Below are 17,563 nucleotides of genomic sequence, written 5' to 3'. Positions count from 1 at the left end.
AAAATCAGCCACTGGCGTTAAAATCCAGAGTTTGAGGAATTATGTGGCATATGAGTCAAATTACTTATTGACTAAGTGACACACCGAGTCACTTTATTGCATCTATTGGTGCAATAAAAGAGTCCTACTTTCATCATAACGTTCAGCTGCTTTTCTGGATCATTTAAGAGGCTAAATTTATGTCACAGTGTTACAGCAATAAACATATCAAAAAGGCCAATGTTTTATAGCTCTCTTTTTTTTTTTTTTAAAGAGTGTTATACAGTGCTTAACAAGTTTATTTGACCAAATCTTTCAAAAACCTCTTCTCTGAGAAGTCAGAAGTTGTCAGAAGCATAACATTCAACCACTAAAACAAAATGTTCTATTCAGGAATGCCATTAAATAACTAAATCAATAATAATTTGACATATTAATTAATACATAATGATGCTATATGTATTTTTTTTGTAAAACAGTCAATTTGAACAATAATAATAATGAGATTTTAGCATTAAAAATATCATATTGGTTAAAGCGCTTCGACATACTGGTGTATTAACCGCTACAGAAACATTCAAAAATGATTTGGATAATTACCAATGCTGTGGCTAATACATTTGTTGAGCACTGTGTTTGTATCATCATGTAATATATGAAACTGTCAAACTCAGCTTCCTGTTACCTGGTGAGCTGGAGACGTTTCAGTCTACAGTGTTTGATGTGTTGCTTTAACATGTTTTATTTTGTAGAGTCCAAATAGGGCGACATGTTCTAACTCCAGTGTTATTATTTTTGGTCACATGCAGCCGACTGATTCACTCATTCACTGATGTTTTCATGTGTAAATACTTTGATCTATGCAGAGAAAAGTGTGAAATGTGTTGACGACAGTTGAATATGCACACACTGGCTGACCTTATTTTGCTTAATAAATCATAAAGGAAGAAAAACAATTGTTTCCTTGTGTGACATGGACGTGCGACAGAAGCAGCGAGGGTTGAACACACGGCATATTAAACACAAATGAGTCAGGGTAGTTAAAAGGCCTTTATTTCCTATTTGTATTTTTTTTTTTTTTACAGAACTGTTAACACATATGATAAATTTGTATTAAGTTATTTGGTTCCCTTGATTACTTTATAAGGATCCGCAACGTTTGTCCACGTAAGGGTCAAGAGGAGTTTGTGAGCAACGTTTGTGTCCAGTCAAGGGCTAAAGCATGCGATCCACAGTAGGCACAAGTACTGACATGAACACGCGCACCACGACACTAGACACGAAGAAACACAGCTAGAGGACACAACCTGGCTGTCCTCCGATGCTTTAAAAGATGATGAAGAAGAGAGAGAGAGGAGGAGGAGGAGGAAAAAAAATCAAAATCAAATGAGTCTTAAGAACAAAGTTGCATCAGGGATGAAGTGGAGGACTAAGCGCTCAAGAGGGGAGTTCGGTACGGTCCTGCATGTTTGGCAGTATACAGTATGTCCATGATGTAAGCGTGAAGCCCGGCGTTCTTAACACTCAGAAAGAGCAGGTTCAGTGGTGAACCCGGTGCTTCCTGTTCAGCACAACAACACTGATGGGACATAAACGAGAGACACAGAAAGACACAAAACAAAAGAGCAAATCTGGAAGAGCATAGTGATATGTGTCTTTGTGGCATTGACTCAAATACGGCCCTACAATCTACGTCACAAAACCCCCAAAAAATAAATGAATAGACATAAGCGATACACATACGCACAATAATACAGAAGAAGTACAGCGAGTAATAGAGGAGACAAGACATCGCGTTTCAAAGTGGTGTCACGACACATTTTGACAAGGCGGCAAATGATCTACGGAAACTTTGGATGTTTTCCCTTTTTAAATCCCAGCGTTTGTTTACAACAAAACAAAAGGAGAACGCGTGAATGGTGCTCTCCAGCTGTCTTTGCACAGCTGAAACGGCGCAGTTTCAGTGGCAGTTGTGCATCATGGAGTTGTAAAATCTACACAACAAAGCAGACAAACCCACAGATTTAATACAAAACTAAGGTTGTTTGACTGAAGTCTTACACACAAAGATGTACATTTAGGAATGAGCAATGTTACCAACGCATGCAGACCTGTACTGTATATGGTAATTACATATCCCAGTGTTTTTGCACCATGTCTGCTAAACAGCCCCCACACATCTACACACACGTGCACACACACACACACAACTCCCAGTCTCTGTCCCCCATAAAACTTAAGATATCCAGCGGTCATGTGACTGTAGTGAGCAGTGAAAGGAAATAAAAAAAAAAAATCTAAAATCTAAAGTGTGCTATAAATTGACCTGTATTCACATTTGCCTCAGCATCTGATGTGTCCTGTTCACGTGGATTTGAACAGTGGCGACAAATGCAGGCAAGTGTAATCAGGTACTGGCAGTATTTCTGAAACACATTGAGATCTTGAAATCACACTCAGTGCATCATTTGGTCACAGTTAGTGGCATTATAATGGGACAGTGTAGTATAATATTGCATTAGATAATGTGTGTTATCAGAGAGACACACTGACTGAGGGTTGTCGTAAGCACAGAGACATGGCAGCTTACTGCGGAAAACAAAAAAAAGTCAGATATTGAGGTAAACTGAAGGAAATGCGACGGGCGCTCTGCACAGCAGCCATTTTGACAATAACCCTCACTCGCTCACTCACTCACTCACTCACTCATCTTCTACCGCTTTTCCCTCCACATGAGGGGGGCGCTGGTGCCAATCCCAGCTGACATAGGGTGAAAGGCTGTAGTACACCCTGGACGGGTCACCAGTCCATCACAGGGAGAGACAAACCAACCATCCACTCTCACAATTAGCCTAATTCCCAAATCTGCATGTTCTTGGACTTTGGGAGGAAACCGGAGACCACCTGTGCACACACGGGGAGTTGACAAAACCACATTAGGAAAATAAAAAGTGTAACTAATCACAGGAATGACAGCTTATATAGCTCCAGATCGTCCGCGGATTAAAGGTTTATGCTGGTTCACTGTCCTGACTTAAAAGAAGTGAGCAGAGCCATCGTTAGCGTGATCAGTAACACCTGTGCGTGTCAACATGGCTGCTGCGTAAAGAGCCAGGCTAGTTCAACATGTACATTCACTCTCTTGCCAAATTAGATGATTAGACACACGACACAGTTAGCTTAGTTTAGCATGTCGGCTGGAAAAAGTGAAAAAGACAATTAACGTAGAGTATGTCATTCTGTTAATCTGTTAATATGATACTGTAGTTTAAAGTAGATTATTTTATGTGAAGAAAAGGCTTCTTTATTTTTAATCACCATGAGGCTATGAGGAGACGCTAGTTTTCAGTGTACGCTAAGCTAAACTAAGCTAAGCTAATATCTCCTCGCTCCAACTAGTAATTTAATGAACAAAAGTGAAATCGGTGTTCTCATTATAATTTCTCTTCATTTTCTATTACTGGTATTCTTTATATCCCATGTAAGGTGCATCACATTTTTCATTTTATATACTTATATAAGATTTTGTTTTCATTATATTCTATTACTTTATGCATAGTTCTATGGGAGGGATTTGGACCTAAAACGTGAGCGACAGTTTCTCTCTCTCGTCACTTTTATGTTGCTGGAACTCAAATAGCATTATTGCTGCTCGTAGTTTTCAAGAAAACGAACAACCAGCATAAGCAGCAGATATTATTCATTGTACGTGTGGAAGAGAAACTCAGACTCAGTTCGGTTCATAAATTGCACTCAGCCCAAGAATAGAGCACACTCTTACATATAGGTTATATATATACATACATACATATATATATATGTATGTACTATATAGATTCAGCAGTTTATGTGAGAACTTGTGATGAGATTGTATATTTATACTATCAAAACGAGGCAGATACATTACTAATCACGATACTGTAAATTCAGCTACCTCTATGAAACAAGGACATCAACAGCTCTGAAAGTAGAAAAACACACACTCACTCTACTAAAGTCACAACTGCTCCCACTGCTCACACATATACAGTAAAATGGATTTTGCCCTCTTGATGAACAAAGACCTCTGAGCGGAATGTAAAAGAGAAACACTGGCCAAGGAAAATGAAGACATCCGATTTTTTTTTCTTCTTCTTCTTCATTAATAAACTCCAGCTACTCAGCTGAGCTCTAAAGAGTTAGTGCTTGAGTTTTATGGCTTTAGTTTTATCTTATTCATTTATATTGTATATACATACACATTATTCTATAATAAACACAGTAAAAGAGACAGCCATGAAGGGTTTCAGGTCATTTAAATAGAAGAAATTAAAGAGAGAGAGAAGAAGGGATTCCAAGTCATTTGTGTTCACTGGGATGAGATTATATAAAGATAGGATCCAGCAGACTTTATTCTGGGTCTGTACTGGCACACATAACGACTCCTTCAATCTACCTACAGATACCTGCAGAATTATTCAATCTTCTTCTCATGACACTGTGCCGAATGTGTTAGAAAATCGTCTGGTCTTACAGACTTGGAGACCCGACGCCCCAATATACCAAACATGAAAGACTAAAAAACATAGTGAACAAAAAAAAGCAAGAGCATCAAATCTTCAAAATAAGTCCGTTGGATAAGTGTTGAAACAAAAACGCATGGTGAATAAATGGCATCGAACAGAAAAAAAACCCAAACTTTGATCACAAGGAATTAGATAGCAAGCATGCGGCTACATTTTCATCCTACATGAACTCACACACAGTACTGGACGACACACTTTGCTTAAGAATCTCAGGCGTGGAAAGGTTCTTATTACGTAATAAGTACTGTAATATTTGTACTGTATGACATTCTCTCCAATGACCCTCATGGAAAATAAACACACATTTTGTTTCATTTAAAAAATATACAGTGCATCTTTTTTTTCTCTTCTTCTCCCTTTCGCCGTGTTATTAAAATGACAAATGACACCCATTTACGTACACGAGATATTTTTGCTTTGTCTCTAAAACATGCTCTTATGTACAGTATTTTGTATAAACATGCAGTATCAACGTGTATGAACTATATATTATTGGCAAAACTACAGACCAATGGGTTTGCTTGATTGCTTCCGTGTTGCCTTTTCTTTAGTGTTGCTTCATCAACAGAAGAAAAAAAAACATAAAGATAACGTGACGTGAAAAATACAAAATGTGATCATGGTCTGTGTTTGATTATTAAAAACCTAAACATAAGAGCCAACAATTGTCCAAAATGTTGACTACGTTTTGATTTACATTGACAAATTGTGTTATTTTATACACAGTCAACAGGTAGTTATTTTTTTTAATTTGCTCAATCAGACACAGACTTGACTTTAATTAAGCACAAGTGGAGTCTTATCACCTGGCTACTAGAGGACGCAGATTAACATTTAAGCTTCCACTAATTTATTCAAGGGTGTGTGAGGTTTGTTTCAAATAACAGTGTGGCATTTGTCAGTTCAATCTTAAATTATTCCTTTACAAAAACACAAAAGATTACATTCTGTGAATGGGCCAGGGAGCAGCAGCAGCAGCAGCAGCAGCACCAGGCTGGAATTGGGTCTTAATCAGTTGAGCCCGTATTTATAGGAGGAGGAGACCTGGTGTGCCACATGTGCCACAGCAAAAATAAATAAATAAATCTCACAACATTTGTACACAACCACGGAACAGAATAATACCCAGTAGTGCAAATAAATTCAACAGTTTGGTAGGCTGTGTATAAAATACACACGGATCGGTGCCTTCTTCCAGACCATTTCCTTTCAATCAGTCGGGAAACGTAAACATCCAGACATTTACATGAAAAGCTGAGGAAAAACAAAATAAACGGAAATGACGATATAATGTAATAATCCCTTGCTCCTTATTCTCCCCCCCAAAAATAGGCTGTAAGCCACTTATTCTTAACTTAAATAAATAATTAAAGCTCTTGTTTGTGAGGGCACACAAATAAAACAGTTGGATTTAAAGTGCTTAAGGAATAAAAGTAGAACGAAATAAAAAACACAACAGGATCAATAGAAGGAAAAACAAGGAGGAAATGAAAACTTGAATGAAATGAAGAGAACAACACCGCTAACTGGAAGGCGTCCCTGGTAGTTGAAAATTGCTTATTTTGTTACTTGGAAGGCTTGTCTCCTTTATGACTGTAAGACGGTTATAGGGATTCCTTTGAAGTAAAACCCTTGTGTCAAGTCCATGACGAATGGCAGTAGCACTGAACAAGTGAGATACAGATTCAGAGGCGTTGGGGGGAGGGGAGGAGGAGGAGGAGGAGGTGGTGGACTGCAGGCAGTAATTGACACATGGTTAACATCATGTCATTGGTGTTTGGAATCAGTCTGTGCTGTTCCTCGCTCTGATACCTTTTTTTCGCTCTTTGCCGTTCGGATGACAGACGCAGCCTTTTTTTGTGCAGTCGACACACGTAACACACACACACACACATAACACACACACTCACACACACCTTTTTTTCTTTTGGACCGAAAAATCCATCACTTCCCCGCTCTCCCCCTTGATTTTCCATTTCATGGATAAGATTAACACTAGTCGTGAGCCTTACGTCACCGACGGAAAAAGAACAACAACAACAACAACAACAACAACAACAAGCGGTCAAGCGTGATTTCGTTCTCGGCAAGTGGAGTATTTGAATAACAGCAACCCGTTTAGAAAAAAAGGCATGGAGCTTCAGTTTCCTCTCAGTTTTCCTGAGACGAAGGGTGGAGGGTTAACTAATCAAAACGGCAGTGTGTCTGTGGGTAACTGGATATGTGCTTATCCCTACTCGCTACCCAACTCTAGGAATGTACTTCAAACTAACAGGAATCATCTAGTATGATACAACTGGCAGGTGTGAAACATGGTGCACGATACACCTAAGGAATGGACCTGCTTGTGTTATTTCTCTGTCCTATGGCAGTATAAAGCATTTTATTATTAAGCGCTATTCTAAGCAAACTGTGTCACTAAAGGGAAAGAGTGAGTACAATATGAGTGGCTGTATGTTTTATCCCCTTTATCGCCAGATTCCCGTATAGCACTCTAACTATTCTTTACAGTCTAGTCTGTATTCTTATTAATGGAACCACAACCCCAATACAAAAATAGATCTAAAGGAAATCAACGGAGTCTCTGTCCATCCTGTAATTCATCTTCTTTTTTTCAATGGCATGATTAAATATAACATGATGATTTTTTTTCTTCTTTTTTTTTGTAACTATATCTCCCCATCATGTCAGATGATTTCAATTTATCTTTTTAAAGGTGGCAGTGGGAAAAAGGAGGAGGGTGGAAGGGTCGGGAGGGGGGGGAGGGGATATACACTGACATGTGGGATCTGAATGGGAAATGCATGGGTCGGTGGGTGCAGGTGGGGACGATGTGTTCTGGTGGGAGTTTACTTCTTGGCATTCAGGGCCGCGAGGGAAGCATCCACCTCCTCCTCTGGCTGCAGTGGATGCCACTGGGCAATGGGACGGCGGGGGTTGGCCAGCATGTCGGACCAGTGTTTGAGCCCGGCACCCGTGGACTTACTTCCCACCCAGATCTTGCCGATGGCGTCGTTCTTGCCAATCTTGTCATAATCCAGCACTGTGATCACAGCTTGGATTTTCTGAGGGAATGGGTAGAAAAATGGGTGTGAGTGACTCATTGTAAGCGCTCTTGTTTTTTTGTTTTTAGAACAGACTCAAAAGAACAAATAAGCACATTTGTTGTTTTTAGACTTTATTCTAACTCGGGGAAACAAAACATTCTGCACACACTGTACAGCAGGCATGTCCAAACACCGGCCCGCAGGCCAACCACTGTCAGATTTTGTATGGCCTGCAGCTTCGGTTTTATAATGTATTATTTATGGCCGGGGATGGACTGGGACAGAAAATCGGCCCCCGTCATGTGTCAACCCCGGTAGCTCAGCTGGGAAGAAGTTGCCCAAGTTTGCAACCCAGACATTCACTCACCTGCTATTGTGTTATTTGTTCACTCTTGCGTGGCTTAGATTTGGTTACATTACATTTTAAAAATGATAATTGTGACAATGAAAATAAAATTATTATAAAACAGTGCATTTGTATGTAACTTTTACTGTTAAAAAAAAGGTCAGAAGGGACCATTGATGCCAGGGAATGTTCACATTATCATATCTGGCCCTCCTTAAGGCCCTGGTATACAGTACTTACGTGCACAGTGCGAGCGGACCCGACGCACACCGTGTGCATGCCGTGAATTGCGTCATCAACGCACGTAAGTAGACAGCAGAAAAAACATCATCGCCAAAGATAGTCATCCGAGCCTCGACCTTGAACCGGCTGACACCCCAACTCCCCTGCCCGACGGCCAATGAGCAGTGCGACGCGCAGTATGATGCGTGCGCGGTAGTATACCAGGGCTTTTAAAAGAAGTTTGGACACCCCTGCTGTACAGTATCAACACAGCACTAACCAGCAGACAGACACCGTTTGTATTGTACTACACAGTCTGTGTTAGTGCAGCATTTAGCAGGTTGAGAGGGGTTGATGGAGGACAATACCATAAAATGAAACATGTGGTCAGAAAGAATAATTCCTTGAAACAAGGGAATTAGAGTGGGCTAGGAGCCACATCTGAAACTGCCCTTCACATTCACACAGCACAGATATCAAATATTAGTCTTTCACGCAACATAACTCTGAAAATAATAATGTTAAAAATCCACTATTGATCCTCCTTTGTAGCCTTTAAACGATTATAGCACTACATTTAGTCTTAGTTGATTTCCTGCACTGATATGAACACTTGAACAGGTTGTACTTTGTGTAATCCATCCTGACGTTTACACAAATCCTGAAAGGATTTCCTTCTTAAATCAATGACATGTTGTCACCAATAATGAATTATTTTAATTGGCTGCATTATTTTTTTATCAGTAGTTCTTTACATTAGTACATATGATTCTGTGGTATTTTAACACATTATTCCACACCCTTACCTGCATCTGCTCGAGAGGAATCTCAAAGCTGAAGGACTCGTTGTAGTACGGATTCAAAGTGTTCTTTTTCACCGTTGTTTTCTTCTTCTTCAGCCTCTTTCCATTCTGCAGCAGGTTGATTTTCACATAGGGATCTAAAATAGACAAAGACAAGCGTAACAAATCTTGATGTGCTGGAGAAAAATGCCCTTGACATGCATATGTGGGTTGCAGTGCTGTAATGCACCAACAGATGGGGCCAATGCTGAAGCCGGAGGTGGGGAGTGAAGAGTTGCTGCACGGGGAGGACTGCAGCGTCAGCACGTGAGCAGAGCTGCAGTCTCACTGTGAGCGTCTGAATTACATGTTAATCTGGACCAAAATACCAGATATTGTGCAAGAGTATACATTAAAAGTGTGTGTGGATATGTGGGATACTGTGGTAATAAGATGGGGTATGTGATGCTGAGTTGAGTGCACAGTAGGTACAGCACCTGACAGTCCACCCACGTCCATTTTCTTCAGGTTCTTAGCCTCCAGAATACAGATGGTGAGTTTTCCGGCAGTGGGGACGTAACGCAGGGAGATGCAAATGTCACCCAGTTTCTCCGGCTGGGAAGAAGGAGAGGGAGAGTCAAAAGGTACATTACGTAAGAAATGGTTTATATTTAGTCATTAAAGGACCATGACATGTCTTCAGAGACTAAAAAACAACAACAACAACGGCACAGTCAGTATATTCGGAAACTCTTGTGTTTTGGCCTGTTGCCACCCACTGCCACACATCCAACAACACACAGTTTCTCAATCCTGGTCCTGGGGACACACTGTCCTGCATGTTTAAGAGGTTTCCCTGCTCCAACACACCTGATCCAAATGCTCAGTTCATCGGCAAGAAGCCTGATAACGAACCCGCTTAGTTGAATTATTTATTTTGGTCTCTTTCGAAGGCCTCCTTCTAAATAAACAAGGGTCTGAATTGGAGAATAAACGGGTGAAAGTGGAGAGGAATTTAACGACAGATGCAGATGTGGCTTTTCTTGTCTTTTCTTTTTTTACACTTGACCAAGTAAGTAACTGAGCCTTAGCCAAGCTCAGTATCTCTCTCTCACAGACACTCTCTCTCTCTCATACACATTAAAGGTGCATATTAATAAATAAAAAATGCATATAAATGTGTTTTTACAGTCCACCGTGTAGACAAACAATCGCTTTCAATCTCTGCCTGCTGCTAAGTTTAAGTTCAGAGATCCTTGACTTAACAATACAGAGACACACAAACTGCCCCTTTTTATGTAAATGTTTGTATTAGTACAAAGAATTATTTTTAACCACATTGACTCATGTGTTTTCAAAGTCAATAAAATAAAATGTCTACAAGCTCAATTAACTGTAGTGTGAGTATTAACTTCAAAGGTGACTCCGGAGAGGCGGCAGTCGCAAAGGCTAATACCTGTTTTAATATCCTGATGCGGTATGATATTGAACGTAGTAAATACAGACTGCATGGCCACAGATGGAGCCCAACAGTCGGTTAGGAAATGAAAACCTTCAGCCTCAAAGTCGGCACCTTGTGCTCACGGTTATTTCTGTACCGTCGTAATTAGCCGAGTATGCTGTCGTTTTGTTTTTTGTTTCGCTTGCATTCACAAGTCGCAGCCAATATTGTCAGCTCGTATTTTTAAACATCAAACATCGACTCCCCGTCGCACTGTGTCATTCAGCTGTTCACTCCACACAGCACGTAAACCCGGCGCCCCCTCACCTCCTCCTGATCCGCGCTGTCCAGGTCTCGCCACTCCTCTATTGGCTTAGCCAGGTCAAGGGTATTCATGGGTATTTTAATCTCACCGATGACATCATGTTTAGAGAAGCGATCGAAGTCGTAGACGGACATCACAAGTGTCTTCCCTCCCATTTCTTGGAATGGAATCTGAAAAACAGCAACCAAATGTATTTGTTTTATGTTTTTTTTTTATTTCATACATGTGTAATGGCTTCTACAGAAAACATAAAGAAAAGTATAGTGTAAAGCAATATAAGTTGCAATTTTCGGCGTGCAGCCTGATCCTGCCTGACTTAATAACACGCCGCTTCAGCAGAACAACTTTGACTTTGACAAGGTAAAGCCTTTTGAATTGTTTTTGTTTATAAACACTGGATGTGGCCCTCCCCTTTAATTTGATTGTCATACACACTCTCCTTCAAAATGTCCGCTGCTTTTTTTTTTTTTGTTATCAGTGCTGGCCACGAGTGTTAAAGAGGGAAAAAGACATCAGAATCTGAGCAGGCGCTTGTTTTTAAAGTCAAAGTGAAATAGAAGCGGGGGGGGAGGAGTTGACCTTTAACCAGAGCTGTCCGCCCATTAAACAGATAAGACGGGTTTGTTATTTTGATAAGTCATCAGTGAAGGTGTTTTAGCTCACCTTGAAGCAGAACGTCTCGTTGAAGACGGGATTGAGAGTTTTCTTGTGAACCTTGGTGTCAAACTTCTTCTTCTTATCGGGAAGGACGAAGACCTTGACGTACGGGTCAGAGGTGCCGCCGCTGTCCATAGAGAGGAGATCAGCAGCTTGCAGGATCCCCACAGCCAGCTGGTGAGTGATGAAGGTGATTAAAACTCAAAACTGTACTAAACATAAATCCCTCACAATGTCATGGATCCCTTTAAATAATCAAATAATAATAAAAAAAAATTTCTGAGGAACCACGCCCATATTTATAACAGATAATGTTGAAATTCAAATATTTAGTCTCTATTATTCAACAAATAATTAACATGAATGATTCAGTAAACATAAAATATCCAAATCTATTGCTATTCTTTATAAAACAAAATAATTTATTGAATAAAAACTGCCTTAGGATATTGTACTGTTCATTTGTAATGCCTTACATGTCATACTCTTAACTTATAACTTAGATGCTATAATTAAACTTCAGAAAAGAGCAATTAGAATAATAAATGAAGTTGGATATCTGGAATCCACTAATCTTTTCATAGGATCTTTCATGTTAACCTTTCTAGACACTGGAGATATTTTTTTTGTGTAGTGAATAAAACTTTTCCTGTTCACTTTCAGACATTCTTTAAACTAAGAGGAGGAAATTGTAATTCAGGAGGATTATTTATGTTTGAAACTAGTAAGAGAAAGTGAGAACAAATATTAAATACAGATGTGTGTCAGATTTGGGGGTAAAGTTATGGAAGGAACTCAATGATGAAATTGTGTAAAAAAAAAAGTAAATATTTGTATGTTTAATGTTTCAGATTTTCTTTAACAAATATTGGCACATTGGCGGTTATTGACGTGTTTGTGTTCAATGATCTCGCTTTATATTTACTTTTTATATGTAAATATATACTTTTTTATTCATTAAAGATTTCAATATTGATAAAAAATAATAGTGATGACCATTTTACCAAAGATGTTGTGATTACAAAGAAAATATGTTATTAAAATATGAATAAAACAGAGCAGGACATTACATCTATCTTTATTTTAACCCAGAACAAATATTTGTTTTAATGACTTTGGTCAAATTTTAAAGTCAGGGTGCTTTGCCAGAAACTGTAAAACAATCTTGTCACCTTGTTCTCCTGGAAGTCATAGTCAATAGAGTACTGCAGCTTCCCGAGCTTCTCTTTCTCCTTCACTTCCTCCTCTTTCTCGTCTCCAGTCAGTCCAGGTTCGATGTCGTCTTCTTCATCATCGTCATCCTGTGGTTTCTGCAAAGACAGACAGACAGACAGACAGAGGGAGGGGAGGGGGGTTGGGCAGGTGGCAGAGAGACAAGTAAGAGGACTGTTTGGACGTGGTGGCTGTGCTGAACATCAAACCTTTGGGCATCAGCAGTCGGGTTAGTCACAACACCTACCTGCCACTTACCCCCTGCTCACCCCGGTGTTACTAGTGCAATCTGTTCATCGATGACCACAGTTGCAACCTGACTTGATTTCACTATTTCTTGGGTGACACCATTTGCTGTTTCCTCTTTTCTTTTTTTTCTTTTTTTATAATGAGCATTTACAGGTAATGATACACTCTGCTAAGATCAGAGGCAGGGAGTTCTCTCCCGGGACTACGTAACATCGTAGAAATGTCATTTACCAGTTATAGTATATAAAGACTGACAGAAGGACAGACAGAGAGAGAGATAGAGAGAAATAGAGTAGAAAAGAAGAAGAACGAGTGGGAAACAAGAGAAAAACAGTCAATATACAGAGGGTGGAGAGATATAACAGGAATACCTTACATAAAATGCAAAGTAATACAATAGCTGATCCACTGGAAGTTCGTTTATACGCTCATAATCACTGGGATTTTTTGAAAGGTAGTTTTTAAATGAATACAACTCACTTATGGACAAAATAACAAGAACCCGATTCACTGAATTCCAAGAAATAAAAAGCTAAATTCTCAATTCTCAAGTCCAGTATGACTCATCAGTAATGAGTCACGTCCACTTGTTCACAAAGTCTCTTAAAATCGTGACAACGTATCCCACGCAGAGGACCGCGGCGTCACCAAACATGAGCCAAGGCCACATGAAAAACAGACTGTGGAATTATGTTTTCAAAACATTAAAGTGAAATCTTTCATTAAGTGACGGGTGTTCTGGTTATTTTGTCCTCCTCATGGCGTGTACAGCATATTTCCAGTACAAGCGACCCTTGCGACACATCTGTGAGGAACCGCAGGACGACGGCGCTGTGACAGGTATAAGATCGTGCAATTAAAAACGCCGACACAGCGTCTCCTGACACGTCTGTTTTGAGAAGTCTGCAAACTTGCTAAAATTGCTAAAAAGTCCAACCGACAACAGTGTAAGCTGGTTTACTTTACGTCAAGACACACAATATTACTGTTTGCGGCGTCTCTCCTCCTGACACACCAGACTCATTAATGCAGCCCTTGTTTAAAACATGTGGCGATAGAATACCTTACTCATCAAGTTATGAGAAGAAAAAGACTTAAACTGAACAAAACTGAGTTGGTAAAGAAATGCCTGTGACTTAAATACATAAATAATCTGGTCATAATGGGGTTAAAATGTAAATGCAGTGAATTGATGAATAGTTTCAGATAGGTTTAGGGTCAAGGTGTCAAAGTCAAATGACCTTAGGGCCATTTGAGCCAATTAGCGTCTAGTCTGGTCTAAAAATGTCTTAAAGTTATAACTTGATATCGCAAAAAAAAGATATTCATGATAATATTTTACAGAATTTCAAAGTAAAAGAGGAGGTCGTGGGCCATGTTTTCATTACAACATGATATTAAGAGGTGGGCCGCATGTGGCCCGCAGGCCGCCAGTTTGACACCTCTGGGTTAGGGTATAAAGTGTTGTTTTCCAAAAGAAAAGAAAAGAAAAGGGAAATATGCCTTTAATCTTAGATATTGTGTTTCATTGGTTGCCTGAGGTCTATGAAACACAATATCTCAGAGTATTAATAATTGAATTATTAATTCACTTATTTACATTTTTACCACTTTATAACCAAATGATCTATGTATTTCAGTCACAGGCGTTTCTTTACCAACTCAGTTATGTTCAGTTTAGTGGTCTCGTTTTCTTCTCATAACTTAATGAGTAACTTATTTTCTCCCAAGACTTTTTAAACAAGGGCTACAAAAGTAAACACATATTATCCTGCTCTTATTATTGTTATAACTAGCTGTTAGCATTTTCTGGCTGATAATGTTTCATGGATCATTATTCTAACACTGTGCAGCAGTTTGATGACAATTAACTGCTCCTGAGATAATTGGAGCGTGATGAAAAAGTGAAGTCACGTCGTCGTATTTTTTTTTTTTTATCAGCCATCTCGTCGTTACATCACACCAGCGCCTCCTCCGGCTCTCGGCTCTTTCAACTCTGACTAATCGAGCGAGGGGCAAATATGCTCAGATAATAAATATTAAAGTAAACTTTCACTCCTGATAGTTCATGAAGTTGTTTAATAACTCAGTATGGCCTACTTCCCTATGGCTGGCGTCTTGAAAAGACATTGATGTCTTCGTAAGGGTCCAGCTACGCAATGAAGAGCTGGAAGAGGAACAGGGCACACGCACACACGCACACACACACACTCACATTTGCTTCCATGCAGGCTCTCACGCATGCTTCCTATGCACGCACACACACGCACACTTTCACACTAAATTGTGCTAAATGCTTTTCATTCAAGCATGCCAGGCCACACAATGCAGGATCCAAGTTTCTTTCTGATGATTAATGTACATGAATTACCTTATAAAACCTTATATAAACCTCTATGACATACAGTATATATATTTCTTTTTTTTTTTAATCACGCCCAAAACCTTTGTACATGTGTTCGGAGTGAAATGTACACATCCATGGAGGGATCATGCTACATAGAGAATTTCCAGTAGTTCTCATACTTCCAGTGGGGGTTCAAAGATAAAGACATGGTGGGTCTGAATGAGTGCCCTTTGGTCAACTCCGTGAGGTGAAGTGCGGAGCTCGGCACTGAGGTTTTATCCAATGAAACAAGTCTTTACACTGTCAGGTGGTTGTAGCCGCAACTTGGAATCAACTGAAATCAGTTGACTGCAAATGTGGGCAAACATCCCGGCCCACCATTTCTCCTCAGTGAGACCCAAGTGCTTCAGGGGGAGAGAAGGGGGGGTGGGGGTGTCAATGACTGTCACCTTGTATGTCAGCAGCATGGGTCATCCAGGAAAGTTACTCTCAAGTCAAGTTGTGGCCATTCAATGGTTCCTACTGCAAGGGCGTATGCTGGTCTTTGTCATTTCCTACAAACAGCTGTAACTGTTGTGGAGCTTGGAGCGCGTTTGCACAGTTAGTGGATTTCAGACCGGAGTCAATGTCTGTGTGGAGAGGAATGATTTGAGATATGCGCTTTTGAGGTCTGTCATGGTGGAAACATGCTCAAAGCTCTCCGTTTAGGGTCGTTTTTGCAGCTATTTTGCTTTGACAAATACGCAGCTTACCCCTTGCACATGCATGTTAGTGATCTCTAGTGAGTTGCTGAGTGCACTCGTCATTCAAAGGCTCGACTACAGGATGAGATTCATGTTCATTTACAAACCACTTAAACATGTCTTTGTATGTTGTTTTAGCCAAAAAATTGCAATCTCTGGATAATCAAGACATAGCAGTTGGTGCGGCATATCAGTTCAGTGGATTTTTGCGAAAGCAGCTTAAAACGCTCCCATAGATTCCTCAAGCACCCGCAGCACCTAAGCTTGCAAAAAAACTAAGGAAGCCATCGCACTCATTGTCATCATCACTGCAATCCAATCCCTCCAAGCCCAGCCCAGCCCACTCCCCACAAATGCTCCCCTCTGCCCTGGTCTGCGCTTACACAGAGCGGCCAGAGAGGGGTGCCGCGTGCCATCAGACCTACCGTAGGCAGAGAAGTCCACCACAGTCAAGATACACGGAGCACACATAAGACACAAAGCAGGAAGGAGGAGAGCAGAGACAAAGGAAGAGATTGAACTCACAGCAGACACCAAAGAAGGGTAATCACAGCAAATGCAGTCAGCTACACAGTTGGGAGCGTGGAAAATGACAGACAGAGGAGCCTCCGCGTCAGCACAATCGTATCCTGTGCAGCAGGGTCGCTGGGTTTTTAACACAACTCCAGTTTTAGATGTTTTCCCATTGTGCTTTGTCAAATCATCAATCACACGTGTGGAAAAAATAATAATTATAGGCCCAAAACAATGTCATTGTGCGAACTGCTAATTTTCATAATTACTCCTTAATGACTTAGTTGGAGCTGAATAGATAAAGGCTCTGTCATTTTCCACTCAAATCCCAAAGCACAAAAAACAGCAACAATAACATTCATGACAAATACAGTAAATAATAATAATAATAACAATAATAATAATAATTACAAAAAAACAAAGAAAGAGAGCGAAATAAAAGTATTCATGGTGGGTAAAGAATGTAATCAACACCTGTGGAGAATAGACTTTAGTGGGTTAGAAAGCCATGAAATCGTGAAACAGTTTCTGTCAGTCATTTGTAATTTGATACACTGTAAAGTTGCTTGAGAAAAATTGTTCCAAAAATACTACTTGTTTTCAAGTTCCTCGAGTTAAACTCATGCATATTTTCTGTCCATTGTGGTAGAAAGCAATAATAAAAACCCACATAATGGCTCCGTATATATTAGTTGTCTGGAATCGTGCACAGTGTAGGTGTCAATTCCCTGCTTCGTGTTCAGTGTTGGTGGTGCAAATTCCCTCGGCTGTGACGTGACCCCCCGGCGGTGAAACATACCTCTCCGCCTTTCAGGTTCTTCATTCCCATGTCACCCTTCCCCTTCTTGCCCTTCTTGTTCTTCTTCTTCTTGCAACAGCATTTCTTGATGATGCAGAAGCAGCACGTTAGAATGAGTAGAGCGGCAACCACGGCGATGGCAATGCTGGCCCAGGTTGGCACTGAGGGGGCGAAAAATACGAATCAATGCCATGGATGATGTATCCACAGATAAAGCAAATGCTTTGACATTTGACCAACTGATCATTTAGTCTACTCCATGTCATGTCCTGGGACAAATATATTTAGTAAGAGGGGTGCTAGTCTAGCAATTAGATTGGGTGAAAATTAGATTTC

At 40.1% G+C, this 17,563-nt stretch overlaps 1 protein-coding gene across 6 annotated transcripts in view; it reads right to left on the bottom strand.

The window, feature by feature from the left end:
• Window positions 1-1,016: 1,016 nt before the first annotated feature.
• Window positions 1,017-17,563, bottom strand: part of LOC122776885 (synaptotagmin-2-like) — a 62,397-nt gene continuing 45,850 nt past the window's right edge. For 4 of the 6 annotated variants that reach the window (XM_044037647.1, XM_044037650.1, XM_044037649.1 and 1 more), the window contains 7 exons: window positions 17,228-17,388; window positions 12,537-12,674; window positions 11,371-11,538; window positions 10,710-10,877; window positions 9,439-9,556; window positions 8,966-9,099; window positions 1,017-7,609 (listed from right to left, as the gene is read on the bottom strand). In XM_044037647.1, the coding sequence (XP_043893582.1) occupies window positions 7,394-7,609; window positions 8,966-9,099; window positions 9,439-9,556; window positions 10,710-10,877; window positions 11,371-11,538; window positions 12,537-12,674; window positions 17,228-17,388 (1,103 nt within the window). In that variant the 3' untranslated portion in view covers window positions 1,017-7,393. The remainder of the gene's footprint in view (window positions 7,610-8,965; window positions 9,100-9,438; window positions 9,557-10,709; window positions 10,878-11,370; window positions 11,539-12,536; window positions 12,675-17,227; window positions 17,389-17,563) is intronic. The other 2 variants (XM_044037651.1, XM_044037652.1) reach the window with 1 other exon arrangement.

The sequence above is a fragment of the Solea senegalensis genome, linkage group LG11 (genome assembly GCF_019176455.1).
Source record: "Solea senegalensis isolate Sse05_10M linkage group LG11, IFAPA_SoseM_1, whole genome shotgun sequence".
In the NCBI taxonomy this organism is placed as follows: Eukaryota; Metazoa; Chordata; class Actinopteri; order Pleuronectiformes; family Soleidae; genus Solea; species Solea senegalensis.
This window is presented reverse-complemented; position numbering and strand designations above follow the sequence as displayed.